The following is a 16,955-nucleotide window of genomic DNA, read 5'->3' as shown; positions in this document are numbered from 1 at the left end:
GGTTCAAAATACACTAACTGATTTTGGATTCCCGATAATTATACAATAACTTAGCTAATTAAGACTATCAGTCTATAATGCATTTATCTAATTGTCAATTCAAAATACATTGTTGTTTTTATGCACATCTTGCTCTTATGTTCACACATATGCACATCTTGATGTCTTTATCAACCAAACATCGTGCCGTTTTTTAAAAAAATGAACCGTTAAATAACGCGCTTCTAAACCAAATGACATCGACGTCAACATAGACGATGAGCGTCGTCTCAAGCTTCCATCAATCATGGAAGAGTTTGATTCTCGCAAGCCAACGTTGCAACACAGTGAAGCAAATCAAATCAACACATTCTCTATTCATCATCCATGGCCTCCATCGAAACACTTACGCAATTAGCAAACTTCTCACAGCTTTTCTCCATCTTCCCAATTTAAACAAACACTTTCACTACGCTTCCTCTATATTCGATTCGATTGAGATTCCTAACTCATTCGTTTACGATACTATGATAAGAATCTGCTCCAGAAGCTCTCAGCCTCACCTGGGTTTACGATATTTTCTATTAATGGTGAAGGAAGAAGAAGAAGATATAACTCCTAGTTATCTCACGTTTCATTTCTTGATTGTTGCGTGTTTAAAAGCTTGTTTCTTCTCTGTGGGTAAGCAAATTCATTGTTGGGTTGTTAAAAATGGTGTCTTTTTATCGGATGGTCATGTACAGACTGGAGTTTTGAGGATTTATGTGGAAGATAAATTGTTGTTTGATGCACGCAAGGTGTTCGATGAAATTCCACAACCAGATGTTGTGAAATGGGATGTTTTGATGAATGGGTATGTTAGATGTGGTTTAGGTTCTGAGGGGTTGGAGGTGTTTAAGGAGATGTTGGTTAGAGGAATAGAGCCTGATGAGTTTTCGGTTACTACAGCATTAACGGCTTGTGCACAAGTTGGGGCTTTAGCTCAGGGGAAGTGGATTCATGAGTTTGTTAAGAAGAAGAGATGGATTGAGTCTGATGTGTTTGTAGGAACGGCTTTGGTTGACATGTATGCTAAGTGTGGTTGCATAGAGACGGCTGTGGAAGTTTTTGAAAAGTTGACTAGAAGGAATGTCTTCTCATGGGCAGCCTTAATTGGAGGATATGCGGCTTACGGTTATGCAAAGAAAGCTACGACGTGTTTGGACCGGATTGAACGAGAAGATGGTATTAAGCCTGATAGTGTAGTTCTTCTTGGGGTCTTAGCCGCTTGTGCTCATGGAGGATTTCTTGAAGAAGGCAGAACAATGTTAGAAAATATGGAAGCTCGATACGGAATTACTCCAAAGCATGAGCACTACAGCTGTATAGTAGATTTGATGTGCAGAGCTGGAAGATTAGATGATGCACTTGATCTTATTGAGAAAATGCCAATGAAACCGCTTGCATCTGTTTGGGGTGCTTTACTGAATGGTTGTCGAACGCACAAGAATGTTGAACTCGGAGAACTAGCTGTTCAAAATCTTCTTGACTTGGAGAAAGGAAATGTGGAGGAAGAGGAAGCAGCTCTTGTTCAACTATCTAATATATACTTTAGTGTTCAACGAAATCCCGAGGCATTTAAAGTTCGTGGGATGATAGAGCAGAGAGGGATAAGAAAGACACCAGGATGGAGTCTGTTAGAAGTGGATGGAATTGTAACCAAATTTGTTTCGGGAGATGTGTCACACCCAAACCTGCTGCAAATTCACACACTGATTCATCTCCTATCTGTTGATGCGTCGCAGATTCTCTAGCACTTTCTCATAGAGTCCTCTTGTTTCTACAGACTCTGCTGCGCACCTGTAACCTGCAATACACACTGGAGGGTTGTGCAAAGGCTATGTGGGGATGGAAAAAAAAATTACTATGAGAATCAAGAGGAGCTTCTGGACATGGCGCAGTTCTATACCTTATATATCAAATGATAACCTTTGACCCCTCAAAACTTGAACTGGAAACTTAAGGAAGGCCTGAAGACAATGATGAACCTCTCACAAGGCCCCCTGAGAGTGGCGTTGCAAAGAAGTGTCAGATTCAGACTTGATGGTATCTAACATTGAAAGAGAAGTGCATGGGCAAAAGAAAGGAAAAACTGTAGCTACATTTCAAAATAGCATGGTGTTTGGGCACACCTATTACCATCTAGAGAGTAGAGAGAACTGAGACTTTTCGCATTGAAAAGCTGAATATAGAATGTAAGACATAAAAAGCTCATGAGATATTTTTCTATTTTCTTGTTTCTGTATACTAATCAAACCTGTTACTGCAGGTAACCGGTGATTCAAAAGGGTGTGTGTCTTTTCTTCGCTCAGGAACAATGGTTTAACCAGGTACCCGCTTGTCTTTTTTATCAGTTGCTGTCTTAAGTTATGTTGTGCTCCTTAGAAATTTTGTTTGACTTGTAAAATTTTGATCTTTAATAAATTTAGGATCTTGTTTAACAGAACACTCAATATAATTTGGTGTCACTAGGATTTCACTAAGAATAAAGAAGCTTATTGACAAGATCCCAACACAGTATCTTCTTTGAATGCTTGGCTTAGTATTGGGTTTTAGTTGCTTCGGTAGCATTTCACATACAGCCTGATGTTAGATTCTCTTAGAATCATGTTGGATATTACTCACGTAAAAAGATTTTGTTGATCTACAACATATAACCAAATTACACAGTAACAAGAACTATAAGTTTGTGGTCTTGGATAAACAGAGTTTCTGTAATTTTGAACCATTTTTCAAGAAGTGCTTGCAGCATCCCCTGTAAGATTTCACAAACCACAATCTCTTCAGTTATGTAATGATTCAGGGAAACCATACCTCAAAATTTAACTAGAAAATTAAAAACCATCTTTGTCACACATTTGCATGACTGAACCAGAATCGACAAAAACTGGAACTGTTATGTTGACCTCAGTGACTGAAACGAACAGAAAATACGCAAACACAAGAAAACTTTTTCTTTTGGCAGATTAAAACTTTTTGGCTTTTTCATTAGTTTAAATGACAAACAAGAAGCAAAAAGATGGAATTGTAACTCTTACCAACAAGAGAAACATGGATACTTGTCTGAATGATACAGCGAAACCTCCGATCACTCCAATGAATAATAAGAAACTCAGATTAAACTCCGTAACCAGTAACAATCGAATCGATGTTCATAGAAAACACCCAAACGATAAGCCAGCTCTCAAGATGAGAGAAATCTAGCAAAGTTTACAGAGAAATTGAGAGTTCACAAAATATTCGATAAAAGGAAAAGGTGAGCTAACAATGCTCATATAGTCGGGTCACAACGGCCATGTGCAGTCCTCCAATCCCCCTCTGCCACGCGTTGCTTCTTTATTCTTCTTTTTGTCCACTTGATGTCGCACGTGTGAGTGTCACGTGTGGTCCTGTATAACTGAATCCCGGATCCGGATATCGTATTTATTTATAATGCCCATGGAGGGCATATGCCTTTTTCCTTCTTCACGATGGACATCCAGGATTTGCAACGGCTGAAACAATAGTAAGAACAAAAACATTCTTCGACAAAATCCTTAAGAATGAAGGGACCTGGGCAATGACAATGACAATTGTGGCAAAGTGGTCTTGAAGATCTATTGTTAGGCACCAATTCAACATTGTTGTTGATGCTTCCTCCTGGTTTAGCATATCGAATATCCCCAAGTACACAAAAGACATGCAAAGTGACCCCGCAACCTTTACAAGTGTAGAACCAAGTCTTTGAATTTGTTTCTCTTTCGCAAATATCACACCAATATTTTCCGCTTGCCTTTTCACCATAACAAAGAGTGAGTGGATGATCATCGTACCTGGGAAGCCTTACTGTATATGGTAGAGTGGCACAACGAAAATCCAAAAAGTAGTTGCATTTTAAACAACCTAGGACGACTTCTTTTTCGTCAATGCCGCAGTTTTGGCAAGTCTTCGTGTGATCAACCTCTAGTTTGAGGTAGAGTAAATGATGATCATGGCTTCGATGTTTAAAAGGCATAGTAATTGAACTGCACAACAAGTCAAAGTTCCGTTTCCGATATGTAGAGTAGACGAATCCTTGGCAAAAAACTTGATCGCAAGCGCGGCAAATACTTTCTTTCTTGCGTTGGTTTTGGGGGCGAAGGGTGAGAGGTTCTGGGCTCAAAAAATGACGTTTCTTCTTAGGAAAATTAGCACAAGTTTCATGGAGAATAAAACAACAATCTGATTTTGAACACTTGTAGGATGTGTAAGAGTCGATGGGAAGAACACATGCTTCACAAAAGCTGCCTTCTTCAGTGTCTTTGTTGAGGCTCAAGTTATGTCCATGAGCGAAGTGAGTGATTGTGTTGTCATCATTCATCTTAAATGGCTTGATATCTTCAATAAGTTCTGGTACTCCATCGAGCTCTTTCCCATCCCACACGTCTTTCCTTGTTGCACATCTTGAATGAATAGCATAGTTAGGACAAGATGAACAAGAATAAGCCCCATATGACCAATTAATCTCTTCCCAACAAACTCCACATATCCAGTCTCCAGGACCAAGAGGATACTTGTAGGAAACGCGGTGCTCATGGTGATTGACATTAATGACCCGTGGCAAATAAGCACATTTTTGATGGAAGAACATAAAATCACATTGCACACACACATAAGGAGCATGGTCACCTTTCATCCCACAAGCATCACAAACAAAGAACATCAATTTTGGCATGAGTGTGAGTGTATGCTCATGTACCTTTAGCTTTGAAAGAGAAACTCGTTCCGGGTTTCGAATTGCACAACCAATATCCAGGTTGAACATACACATATCACAATGATAAAGTAAGTTTGCAGTTTCGACTCCACATATATGACATTTTGGATCTGTGTAATCTGGAGCTCCATCTGTGAGTAGCTTAAGAGGGTGTCTAGCATGAAAAGGATGAGTGATCACTGCTGATTCAATTTTTGAGACGCATTCCTTATGAACTACCAACTTGCACTGAAAGCAAAAGTAACCTTTTCTGCGGAACATATAACAAACGTCGCACTGCAAGTGAAGACGAAAACTAATAAAGTGTAGAGGATGGTGGTGCCACGAAAAATTCAGATGGGCTTGCTGATCACTAAAGTAATCAAAGATGCAATCAATATCCAAATTGAGTTTGCAAATGGAGCAATGGTAAAGAATGCGCTTGGTATTTTTACCACAGAGATGGCATTTTGGGTCGGTGTGGTCGGGAGCTCCGGTTGTGAGGAGCTTAAGATAATGTCCAACATGAGAAGGATGGTCGAATATATCTTTTAACAAAAACACAACCGCGCATTTCCTGTGAACTGTAAATTTACATTCAGAGCAATAGAAGCCATCACCATACGATCGATCGCAAACATCGCATTCCAAGCCATCACGTTGTTTGACGAGATCTACATAATGCTCATGTTTTTCTAACCTCAAACTCATGGCTGTTGCAGTTAGCGGAGATGGAGATAATGCTAGACTGCTAGTTAATATTTTTCGTAATAGCACTTTGGTTTTGTGAAGAATAGATCAATGTAGTTGTTCCTCTATAGACTCTAATTACATTAATGCTACTTGTTAATTAAATAAAGTAAATCGATTAGTAAAAATCTATATTAGTGCAAGTTGTGTTTTAAAGTCAAACGCTAATATCAACACTATAGTACATCTATATTAGTTTGTTTACTTCGACATGTAAGTTTTCTTTCTTTCTTAATTAAAATAACAGAAAATCACTATTACCCTGACGATAAAAGCAAGATTTGATTCATTGTATTAATCAGATTATCGAAAGAAGGAAGATGCCAAAGTTATGACAGCACACATGGAGCTAACAATGATAGTGATACGATCAAGATAAATCATAAAATAATTAAGGTGGGTTTTGTTTAGTACTCTCTAGCTTCTTATCATAATATAAACAGTTTAGCGTTCCTCGCAGTAGCAGATTCTTTGCAAATTACGAGGAACGTAAACAGTTTTTCTCTCGCATACACTGATACAAGTTACTAGAAAATCAGTTACAAGATTTGCGAGTAAATAGTTTCTCGCAAACCTTTATTTGCAAAGTCATAACAGTATTTGTGGGAATATTTTGGGATAAAGTGCTATAGATTTACGAGGAAACTTCAACAGGGCTTCACAAATCTCTCGTAATTTAGCTACTCATTTGTAAGGGGTTGTTTCAAAGCTGACTTGCTCTGACTTAGTCTTTGAATCATTGGAGACATGATTAAAGAATAAAAGAGATTAAATAACAACTTTTATTTTTATTTATTATGATTTAAAAACTATTCAAAACTAAATCTCTATAACTCTCTAAAATCTCTCTCAATTCTCTCTTATGTCTTTCTTGAGTCTTATGGAACAACTTTCCATAGACCCTTATTTATATAGAACTTAGCTACCCCTAATTCTATTATGGAAAGGAAAATTTACAAATTTATCTAATTTGACTATTTGTATTTCTTCCTTCTTATTTCCTTTTTGTATCTCTTCTAAAAATTAGAAAAATAGATTATATTTTTTTTATTATAGTATGAATTACTATTATTGTATATATAAATTCAAAAATTACAAATTTTGTTAAATAAAATTTGAAACTTCTTATAAGACATTTACATAAACAAAATGCTAAAAGTCGTGGGATGTTCGGTTCCGGTTCTGGTTATAATCTTGGTTCCAATTCTGGTTCCAGTTTTAGGCCCTGAATGGATACTGCTTTTCGATTCAAATTTTGGATTTAAATTTTAGTTTATAGATTATAGATTTTAGATTTTAGTTTTAGATTTATGTTATTATATTTTTGTTTAAAAAACTCTAAAAATTTGGTTTGGGTTTTGAGAAAAATAAAGTTGATAGAGTAAAAACTACATTTCCTAAATTTTAGGAGAACTAAAAAAACTAAAATCATGAATGAAAAACTACAACAAAATAGTTTTTCTAAATTGTAGGAAAACCAAAATTTTAAAATTTTGATTAATATGAAAATAAGTTTTTGAAAAATAAAAACCAAAAACTCTTACAAAATTTACAAAACATTCAAGGCCTTAGTTTTGGTTACAGTTCTAGTTTCATTTTCCGTTCCGGATTCCATTCCAGGTTCTAGTTAGGAAAACACTTTAGACACTTATAAAGAATTAAGGGTTGAAGATGCTTTTACAATGATATCGTTATTGCGACTTCGGTACTCTTAATACTGAAAAAGTCCATGCCCAGACTTCGGATTTCAAACTTTGCATCATAGCCCTTTCTCTTCCACTTTGCCTTCCATCTTCTCTTTTTTTTTTTTTTTGGTAAATTCCAAGATGAAAATGAAACATCACACTAGAAATGTCTTAATGATGTTTGTACTTTGCATGTTTCCTTTTTGTCACAATTTTTGTTTCCCAGAAAATCTCTTGTATCCTAAAACCAAGCCAATCAATTTGGTAACAGCCTTAAACACAAGTAATTTTTGCGCAAAGAAAAAAAACTAACAATACTTGAGTTCACCTTTAGGGTGAACCTATTTATTCATCCTCTTTTATTTTAGCAAATTTGAATATGCCACCTAATAAATAAATATATTATTTAATTATAAAATCTATAACCTTAGACACTTTTCTATAAACTCAAACTGATATATAATCTTATTACATACACAATAAATCTTAATTCTCATTTGTAAATTCAAACTCGTTTAATTGTGTTTAATTGTAAAATCTAAATCATAACCATACTTTCTAAACCCAAACTGATATTTAATTTTGTTTACCTGTAAAATCTAAACTCGTTTATAAACTCAAACGGATATTTAACCTCGTTTAATCATAAAATCTAAATCATAATCTTTTAGTCTAAACCTAAACCGATGTATAATTTCGTTTTAATGGTAAATTAGATTTTATAATTAAAATAATTGTATTTCTTTTTATTATATGGCTGATTTTGATTGGCTGAAAGAAGGTGAATTAATAATCTAAGTATATTTCAAGATTTACGAAAAAGAAAAATCTTTGCAAAACAAATAACAACAAAACGTACTGTACTTTCTAATATTTTTCTTAGGCTTAAGCAAACATCGTGCCGTTTTTGAAAAAGAACCGTTAAATAAACCTTGCCTTTAAACCAATGACATTGAAACGTCAACATAGACGATGAGCGTCGTCTCAAGCTTCCATCAATCATGGAAGAGTTTGATTCTCGCAAGCCAACGTTGCAACACAGTGAAGCAAATCAAATCAACACATTCTCTATTCATCATCCATGGCCTCCATCGAAACACTTACGCAATTAGCAAACTTCTCACAGCTTTTCTCCATCTTCCCAATTTAAACAAACACTTTCACTACGCTTCCTCTATATTCGATTCGATTGAGATTCCTAACTCATTCGTTTACGATACTATGATAAGAATCTGCTCCAGAAGCTCTCAGCCTCACCTGGGTTTACGATATTTTCTATTAATGGTGAAGGAAGAAGAAGAAGATATAGCTCCTAGTTATCTCACGTTTCATTTCTTGATTGTTGCGTGTTTAAAAGCTTGTTTCTTCTCTGTGGGTAAGCAAATTCATTGTTGGGTGGTTAAAAATGGTGTCTTTTTATCGGATAGTCATGTACAGACTGGAGTTTTGAGGATTTATGTGGAAGATAAATTGTTGTTAGATGCACGCAAGGTGTTCGATGAAATTCCACAACCAGATGTTGTGAAATGGGATGTTTTGATGAATGGGTATGTTAGATGTGGTTTAGGTTCTGAGGGTTTAGAGGTGTTTAGGGAGATGTTGGTTAAAGGACTAGAGCCTGATGAGTTTTCGGTTACTACGGCATTAACGGCTTGTGCACAAGTTGGGGCTTTAGCTCAGGGGAAGTGGATTCATGAGTTTGTTAAAAAGAAGAGTTGGATTGAGTCTGATGTGTTTGTAGGAACGGCTTTGGTTGACATGTATGCTAAGTGTGGTTGCATAGAGACGGCTGTGGAAGTTTTCAAAAAGTTGACTAGGAGGAATGTCTTCTCATGGGCAGCTTTAATTGGAGGATATGCGGCTTATGGTTATGCAAAGAAAGCTATGACGTGTTTGGAACGGTTGGAACGAGAAGATGGTATTAAGCCTGATAGTGTAGTTCTTCTTGGGGTCTTAGCCGCTTGTGCTCATGGAGGATTTCTTGAAGAAGGCAGATCAATGTTAGAAAATATGGAAGCTCGATACGAAATTACTCCAAAGCATGAGCATTACAGCTGTATAGTAGATTTGATGTGCAGAGCTGGAAGATTAGATGATGCACTTAATCTTATCGAAAAAATGCCAATGAAACCGCTTGCATCTGTTTGGGGTGCTTTACTGAATGGCTGTCGAACGCACAAGAATGTTGAACTCGGAGAACTAGCTGTTAAAAACCTTCTTGACTTGGAGAAGGGAAATGTGGAGGAAGAGGAAGCAGCTCTTGTTCAACTATCTAATATTTACTTTAGTGTTCAAAGAAATCCCGAGGCATCTAAAGTTCGTGGGATGATAGAGCAGAGGGGGGTAAGAAAGACACCAGGATGGAGTGTGTTAGAGGTGGATGGGAATGTTACCAAATTTGTTTCGGGAGATGTGTCGCACCCAAATCTTCTACAAATTCACACAGTGATTCATCTCCTATCTGTTGATGCCTTGCAGATTCTCTAGCATTCACTCGTAAAGCTGTAAATCTTATCAGAGGACACTCTTGACTTCTCTCGTTTGTACAGATTTTTTATTGAGCACCTCTGACCCGTACTACACACTGGAGCGTTGTCCAAAGGTTATGTGGCAATGCAGACGAGGAGTACTTATGAAGGACCAAGAGGAGCTTCTGGTTATGATGCAACCTTTGCTCCCCCGAGACAGGAACTGGTAACGTAAGCAAGGCCTGAAGAAATTGATGAGTACCGTTGTAAAGAAGTGTCTAATTCAGACTTTAGGTGTCTGGAGAGAGGAAGAGAAGTGCATGAAGAAAACAATAGCTACAGTTGAAATTTGTATGGCGTTTGGGCACACCTATTTAGCATGTAGAGAGTAAAGAGGATTAAATCTCTTACAGTGAAAAGCTGAATAAATAACGTAAGACATAACTCATAGTATATTTTCCATTTTCTTAATCCATATATTCTAGGTAATCAAATCTGTTACTGCAGGTGACTGGTGATTGATAAGGGTGTGTGTGTCTTGTCTTGGCTCGGGAACAATGGTTCGCTCAGGTACACTCTTGTATTTCATAACAGTTGCTGCCTTAAGTTATGTTGTGCTGCTTCTTAGAAACTTTTCTTGACATGTAAAAATTTAAACATTTCGGATCTTATTTAAAAGAATTCACTCATATAATTTGCTCTCATTAGCATCTCACTAAGAATGAAAGAAGCTTATTGACAAGAACTTGATGGGAAGTCTTACGAAATCCCTACACAATATCTTCTTTAATGTTTGGTTAGTATTGGGTTTTAGTTGCGTAGGTAGCGTTTCACATATTCTCTTAGCATCATGTAGGTGTACACACGTAACAAGATTTTGTCGATCTACAACGTGTTACCAAATTACACAATACAGAAACTATAAGTTTGTGGTCTTGGATAAACAGAGTCTCTGTAATTTTGAACCATACTTCAAGAAGTGCTTGCAGCATCCCCTGTAAAATTTCGCAAACCACGCGCTCTTCAGTTATTTAATGATTCAGGGAAACCATAGCTCAAATCTAACCAGAAAACCAGAAAATGATTCCGTGTCTAATTTATGTCCTGGTTTTCCATGGTTCATTGTTTTGGTAAATTGGAAAAGTATGAACTGATAAAAAGAGACCTAACCTTTTGAAGGCGAAGGGATCAATACGACATGCATCTTTGTGTTGTTGGGAGGAAGATGTAACCGAAGGGGATATAATTTTCCGTTTAAAGGGTTTTTGGAACAGATTGATATATCACTCAGACCTGTCTCTTCTATAAGCTTCTCTTTCAGCTCTTCTAGTCCCATTCCCTTGAAGCAGAAAAGCTCTTCCTTTGCTGTTTCATCCACGTTCCCATCTTCGTCCCCAATCCGATAATAAATTAGTCTGCCATCTGCCTTGACTGGTGAGCTGACAGTGTCATCAGACTGATCATAAAATGTAAAAACAAAACGAAAGGTGTAGGTAAGTGATCTTTGATAAGATGCTACAACTGCTTGTTTTAGTGATGAATATAATAGTGTAGAATTGATCCAACCTCGGATTTGGAAAACCTTGGGGACCTGAGAGAGAATCCTTTGGGTGAATTGGGCTCTTGATGATCATCTTTTCTTACTTGCAGAAGCTCTGGTGGTGGTGGAGGAGGGGGGAGAGGCGTATAAGCCGGTTCAGCCACTGGGGGTGCTTTCTTCTTTCTGCTTTCCAGAATGTCAATATCCCATAAAACCCAATCCTGTGTGGTTGACCTATGAGGTATATCATGGGTAATCGAATTCCTCCATGGCGGTAAACCCCCATTAGCTCGGAGATACTGTCCATACCTATTGAATGCAAATTCTCTCACACTATTCATATTCAGGAAGACTATATAGGGGAGAGACGGTCACGTTAGAAGAGAGATCAAAGTAGACACGTACCTTGTCTTGAGCCTAACCTGAACACCTTCTCTAACGGGTTCCCATTCAGTTGATGAGTCTAGCCTCCGTGGCAGCGTTTGTGTCACCCTCTTGCCAGTCATCCCAAGGAACATTGGGATGTTTGAAGCGGTTAGGTACTTGCCAAAGCAGCTCTTGAGACGAATCACATCCGCCTTTTCTACAACCTCCACCGTCCATCTTGCGTTCATAGACCGCCCGTCTCTGTCCTGGCTCACGGATTCTTCATCCTCCTCTGCTAGAAGATACTTGTCGTGGTAGCTACGTAAACGCACGGTTTCAGCCTTTTTGAAAATCTCCATTATTGTTCTTTTGTATAAAATTACAAAAATCTGTCACAAATTGTATACAGAATCCTTTAAAGCCAATCTCTTTCCAGCAAATTTCATTAAAACATTCATGTTGGAATTCGAAAATGATATCGACGTTCGCTTTGGCTATACCTGAAACAGGGATCTTTTGATGGCCACAGCTGCGATTTTACCTCCAAGGATTGGATTGAAGATCATTCATGTGAAACAATTTCAGGTACTTTAGAACCCTTTTTTAGTTTCTTTCATTTGGATTAGAGAAAAAAGAGGTTTCTTTGTTTTCTTATTTGTGGTGTTAATATTGTTATTAAGGGCATATTAGGAAACAGCAAAGTACTTATATTTGAATGGGATTTCATGTCATCTAATATTAGTAATTCACATCCAAAGAGAACACTTATGGAGAGTCGAAACTTATAAGCTAAAATTGTTAAACCATGAATCAGGCTTAAAATAACTTGCGAAATGCTTTAACTATCTTGTAACTAGATTTCTTGTGGTCATCTATTTGAGCTCTCTGAACCTTCTTCTTCCTCTCCAGAGACTGAATCAGATCTAGTTTACTCCTGAAACTATATTTGGTTTAAGTCAGTGATTTGTGTTGCAAGAGATATGTGTCGCATACTAGTATCAAACTTGTAAATGAAATTGATAAAATCATTACTGTATTACATAGTTGCCAACAAAAACAGATACATAAACTATGAAAAACCCTAATCTGCATCTTCGACAAAACATAAACGTGAAACAAGTTAACAAGTAAAACATAAAAGTGAAAACCCTAATTTAGTAAACATGTAGTCAACTGTGTAGTTTGTCAACAGGTTTGCGACAGAGAGGGCATGAGTTATTATCTCGAGTCAACCACTCAGTGAGACATGGTTCATGAAAATAATGGGAACAAGTAGGCATCTCGCAGTAATCCTCCGATCTCAACAAATTCTCCAAACAGATGGCACAAGTCTTCGATTCCTCTTCTTCTTCTTGTTGGCTCTCTTGGTCGAAATCTGTTGCCAACGGAGCAGAATCACAAGACACAACGTTGTAAACCTTGTGTGTCAATTTGACAGAGACGATCATGAATAAAGGTCGTTGTTGTGGCAAGTAAAAACTTTGTCTTTTTTGCCGTTGTTGGGCTTGGACAATCTTGTAAGATAATTGTTCGGACAAGTCATGATCGTGGAGATGGGTCTGGAGACGTTGATAGACGTCGTTTGGTTTGAAACTTGGGAGTTTCAGAGAGATTAGTGGGTCGTGACTAGTAGAAGAATCCTCCGGGTAAGATCCGAGACTTGTGACAGTATCATCCTTCTCGTTGATGAGAAATTCCTCTACTTCTCTGTATTGACTGATTAGTACCGTACTTACGAACCCTAACGACTGATCTTGAGACAAAGCTTGTACATGAACATCGAGTTTGAAAGATTCTGTTTCCATTGTCGAGCGAGTGATATTTGAACAAAACTGATCAGAGACAGAGTGAAAGATGATGATGATTCGTAAGGAAGAGAGATTGTTGAGAAAATTGTAATTGTGGAGATGTCACAAAAAGTGTATTGTTGTGTTTATATAAGCAAAATTTTCTGATTATAGTTTGTTGTAACGCGTTAACCTAATTTCCTTTCTTCTTTCTAATTTCCTTTTTTCTTTCTAATTTCCTTATTGTTTTTTACTTTAAGCATGTTTTAACGGTCATATATTGTTGTATTTCCTTTTTTTTGTTGGTATAAACATACCTCATTATAGCAGAGCTTAAACCAAATCAATTCCGAACCCAACCAAACCGGTAATCCAATTAAATTTTCAGCTTCGGTTTGGTTCGGTTCGGTTCGGTTCAACTTGGTTTTGCAAGTCGAATTATTCTGCGTATGTGATTATGGGGAAGATGATGAAGATGGCGAGAGAATTGTGATGACGTTCCCCATTGCTGCAACTCTAAAGCTCCGGGTTTCAAAAATTTGAAAACTTTCCAAACCCAAGTTCCGAGTCCATCTTCTTCTTCGCATCCAATCGCAAGAGATCCCCAAATCTAATTCCTGGTCTGGTCCGTTTATCTCATTCTCTCCACGACCGAACCCATCAAAACATATGTCGGATTTCGCTCGCCGGTTCGTCATCGTCTCTTCTCCCTTCATGCTTATGAATATAAATTGGATTTTGGTAGATTCTGTTTCGAAAGGCACGAGCTTTCGACTTGTAGATCTTAAGGAATCTAAAAAGCAAAGTGCTTGTTGAGCTTTTTGATTACCATTTAGGTTTCTGCTTCAAAAAGGCATGAGCTTTTTGGTTACATTGAGGTTTCTGCTTAAGGCATGAGCTTTTGATTCATAGTTTTCAAGGAATTTGAAAAGTAAAGAGCTTGTTGTTGATTTAGATTAAAGCAGCACTATGGAGAAATCAGAGGTGGTGCAAAAGCTTCAAGTACAGGAAGACCATGGCTTTGTGCTTGCATTCTGTAAGTCAAGGTACCATCTTTCTTCATCTCTAAGAATTGAACATTGCCTTGTGAATGTATATATGTTTATGGATGATGAAAGCTTCCCTTGTTTAGTTTCTGCAGCTTCGTCATTTGAATCGAGATGGAAGATCTTTTCAAGAAAGATGAGGAGATGATTCAGAGTGATGCTTTGATTCAACACCAAAGGAGAGCTTTGGAGAAAGTCTAAGAGTCACTAGAATGCAGTCATCTTGAAACTGACTAGAAAATCTACACAGGTAAACCAAACGGGACTAACTTAATTAATCATCAATGTTCTGTGCAGCGATACAAGTTTACTTATCTGTGAATTTTTATGTTAAGACTCGACAACAATAGTGAAAAGAAACTGAATCAGATCATGAATCAAGCTTAAAATAACTTGCGAAATGCTTCAACTATCTTATTACTATATTCCTTGTGTTCATCTACTTGAGCTATCTGAACCTTCTTCTTTCTCTCCAGAGACTCAATCAGATCGTTAAGAGATCCATCAGCATCTGTTTCACGATTCTTCTTCATCAAGTTCTCAGCAACATCAGCCGGCGCGATATTCGTTTCCTTCATTAAAGACTCGATCTTACTGAACAGGGGATGAGAATCAAGATCCAGATAGTTCTTGGCTAGAGTCTTGAACGCCTCGAAAGTGCAATAGGACAACTCTATATGCATATCCATTCTCCCTCTCCTGATTAGAGCAGGGTCAAGTTTCGCCAAGTGATTCGTGGTGAAGACAATGATCCGCTCTTGTCCACAAGCAGACCAGATCCCGTCAATGAAGTTCAAAAGCCCCGAGAGTGTTACGAAACTCTTGTTTTCTTCATTGTCTTGGTCTCCATCTTTTCTCCATATCATCAAGTTGCTCTCTTTCTTCTTTCTTTTGCCAGTAAGATCCAACGAGCAATCAATGTCTTCAATCACGATAATCGACTTATTAGAAGTAGCAGTGAGTATTTTCCTCAACTCTGAGTTGTTCTGTATAGCCGTGAGTTCAAGATCGTAGATACTATAGTTCAAAAGATTCGCCATTGCAGCGATCATTGTTGATTTACCGGTTCCCGGTGGTCCATAGAGCAAGTAACCCCTCTTCCAAGCTTTCCCAATCTTCTTGTAATAATCTTTACCGTTATTAAACGCAGCAAGATCATTCAAGATCTGCTCTTTCTTCTTCGGATCCATAGCTAACGTCTCGAAAGTCGCAGGATGCTCAAAGTCAATATATCTCCAAAAACTAGTCTTGCTGGATCCCCAATGAGAACTCGGATTGTTTGTGAACAACTTCATCTTCTTGTTCTTAGCATCAATCGATTTGCCTTCTTCAACAACATATTTTATGTAAGAGTTGGTTACAATATCTCGCGAGCGTCTATGGAAAGTGAGCTTCAATGTTTTATATCCTGCGGAGTCGGTTTCCATCTCCCACCAGACACGAATTCCTTCATACTCATCTCGGACTTTAGTCTCGTCTCGTTTTAAAACCAAGCCCTTACTCTCTCTAACCTGGCTTGCTCTTAGATGCTTGGCTTTATCAGTTGCTTTTGCTCCAAGGTAAGTCTCGATAGGGTCGAAAGCGTGATTGACTCGATAATCTTCGTATTCAGAGAAGTTGATTTGGACATAAGGTGAGAAAAAGTTAATGAATTTGTCGGAAAATCTCTTGGCAAAAGAGATTTGCTGGATTGTAGAGAGAAAAAACTCCTTAATGGCGATCTTAAGGTGGTTAGGGAAGATTTGTTGAATAGTTGCCCACAAGAAGAACAAACTCGCCAAGCTTGAACCAAACATATTTCCCATCATCTTAATCTTTAGATCAAATCCTCTCTTGTTTTATATGAGTTGGTTGTGTTTGGCTATGAGTATATATAGTGTCTATTACTTGCAAAAGTAATGTGTGTGTTCCAAGACAAACAAGAACAAAGCTTTCTATGTTTCGACTTTGGAAGTCCTTGTTCTGCAAGTTATGTACTACTATTTTCCAAATTTTGTTACTGATCCTTTTCAAATTTTGGTTCAACAAATAATTATGAGTTGCCATAATTTGACTCATATATACTTTTTTCAGAAGATTTTCTAGTTGGTATCTTGGTTTGTTTCCTTGTTATTATATACTTCCTCTGTTTCAATTTACTTGTAGTTCAAGATTTTGGCAGATAGATTAAAAAATCATATTTTTTATATATTTAATTTACTTCTTTTACACGAAAACATTATTAATTATAACTAATTCAACAAATAAAAACTATACTGTAAAATATAATTGGTTAAACTTTTAGATACATTTTATTTATTGACACCTCTAAACTACAAATAAATTGAAACAGATTGAGTAATCAAATTAGCTTTATTTGGTTCAATTAGTGAAGAGGCGTAATAACTCGACTCATGTAATTATATTGTCAATTTTCATATTATTTTCTCTCTTCGTAATACTATCAAACACGTAAAATTCCGTTCAAAAGTTGCCTAAACACCCTTCTGAACATGGTCTTCTTAAACTATATGATTTTGTAGTAGTGATGATGATAAAGTTATGTAAAAAAAAAAAAAAGTCATGCTAAAGTGCATGATAC

General features: G+C 37.1%; 7 protein-coding genes, 1 non-coding gene and 1 pseudogene across 11 annotated transcripts; 4 read left to right on the top strand and 5 right to left on the bottom strand.

The window, feature by feature from the left end:
• The first annotated feature begins 241 nt into the window (after window positions 1-241).
• AT3G28660 (Tetratricopeptide repeat (TPR)-like superfamily protein) lies at window positions 242-2,468 on the top strand. Its single transcript, NM_113786.4, has 2 exons — window positions 242-2,213; window positions 2,288-2,468. The coding sequence occupies exon 1, from the start codon at window positions 258-260 to the stop codon at window positions 1,770-1,772; it is 1,515 nt and encodes a 504-aa protein (NP_189507.2). The 5' UTR covers window positions 242-257; the 3' UTR covers window positions 1,773-2,213; window positions 2,288-2,468.
• Window positions 2,469-2,481: 13 nt separating this feature from the next.
• Window positions 2,482-3,251, bottom strand: AT3G00490. Of its 2 annotated transcripts, NR_143824.1 has the most exons (2): window positions 3,057-3,251; window positions 2,482-2,773 (listed from the first exon to the last, which is right to left on the bottom strand). It is a non-coding gene; the product is annotated as an uncharacterized misc_RNA (transcript). The 2 variants fall into 2 exon arrangements; NR_143825.1 differs by having other exon boundaries at window positions 2,627-3,248.
• AT3G28650 (Cysteine/Histidine-rich C1 domain family protein) lies at window positions 2,775-5,535 on the bottom strand. The gene has a single exon (NM_113785.2). The coding sequence runs from the start codon at window positions 5,441-5,443 to the stop codon at window positions 3,446-3,448; it is 1,998 nt and encodes a 665-aa protein (NP_189506.1). The 5' UTR covers window positions 5,444-5,535; the 3' UTR covers window positions 2,775-3,445.
• Window positions 5,536-8,139: 2,604 nt separating this feature from the next.
• On the top strand, window positions 8,140-9,654 carry AT3G28640 (Tetratricopeptide repeat (TPR)-like superfamily protein; the record flags this gene model as incomplete). Its single annotated transcript, NM_113784.2, has 1 exon — window positions 8,140-9,654. One exon carries the CDS (start codon window positions 8,140-8,142, stop codon window positions 9,652-9,654), a length of 1,515 nt encoding a protein of 504 aa, NP_189505.2.
• Window positions 9,655-9,780: 126 nt separating this feature from the next.
• AT3G28635 (uncharacterized protein) lies at window positions 9,781-11,859 on the top strand (the record flags this gene model as incomplete). Its single annotated transcript, NM_001338963.1, has 5 exons — window positions 9,781-9,861; window positions 9,930-9,951; window positions 11,286-11,416; window positions 11,523-11,550; window positions 11,630-11,859. The coding sequence occupies 5 exons, from the start codon at window positions 9,781-9,783 to the stop codon at window positions 11,857-11,859; spliced, it is 492 nt and encodes a 163-aa protein (NP_001327331.1).
• On the bottom strand, window positions 10,274-12,221 carry AT3G28630 (actin cross-linking protein, putative (DUF569)). Of its 2 annotated transcripts, none has more exons than NM_113783.3 (5): window positions 12,042-12,221; window positions 11,581-11,930; window positions 11,202-11,484; window positions 10,806-11,091; window positions 10,274-10,630 (listed from the first exon to the last, which is right to left on the bottom strand). In NM_113783.3, exons 1-5 carry the CDS (start codon window positions 12,105-12,107, stop codon window positions 10,608-10,610), a joined length of 1,008 nt encoding a protein of 335 aa, NP_189504.2. In that variant the 5' UTR covers window positions 12,108-12,221; the 3' UTR covers window positions 10,274-10,607. The 2 variants fall into 2 exon arrangements, with proteins under 2 accessions (NP_189504.2, NP_850645.2); NM_180314.2 differs by having other exon boundaries at window positions 10,323-10,630; window positions 10,806-11,074; window positions 11,227-11,484.
• Window positions 12,222-12,455: 234 nt separating this feature from the next.
• Window positions 12,456-13,346, bottom strand: AT3G28620 (Zinc finger, C3HC4 type (RING finger) family protein; the record flags this gene model as incomplete). Its single annotated transcript, NM_113782.2, has 1 exon — window positions 12,456-13,346. One exon carries the CDS (start codon window positions 13,344-13,346, stop codon window positions 12,711-12,713), a length of 636 nt encoding a protein of 211 aa, NP_189503.1. The 3' UTR covers window positions 12,456-12,710.
• Window positions 13,347-13,821: 475 nt separating this feature from the next.
• On the top strand, window positions 13,822-14,746 carry AT3G28611 (annotated as a pseudogene). Its single transcript has 3 exons — window positions 13,822-14,017; window positions 14,284-14,374; window positions 14,461-14,746.
• Window positions 14,747-14,757: 11 nt separating this feature from the next.
• AT3G28610 (P-loop containing nucleoside triphosphate hydrolases superfamily protein) lies at window positions 14,758-16,182 on the bottom strand (the record flags this gene model as incomplete). The annotated part of the gene is made up of 1 exon (NM_113781.2): window positions 14,758-16,182. One exon carries the CDS (start codon window positions 16,180-16,182, stop codon window positions 14,758-14,760), a length of 1,425 nt encoding a protein of 474 aa, NP_189502.2.
• Between the last annotated feature and the right edge of the window lie 773 nt (window positions 16,183-16,955).

This window comes from Arabidopsis thaliana, chromosome 3 (genome assembly GCF_000001735.4).
Source record: "Arabidopsis thaliana chromosome 3, partial sequence".
Classification (NCBI taxonomy): Eukaryota; Viridiplantae; Streptophyta; class Magnoliopsida; order Brassicales; family Brassicaceae; genus Arabidopsis; species Arabidopsis thaliana.
Note: the sequence above shows the minus strand (reverse complement) of the source record. Positions and strands in the feature narration are given on the sequence as shown.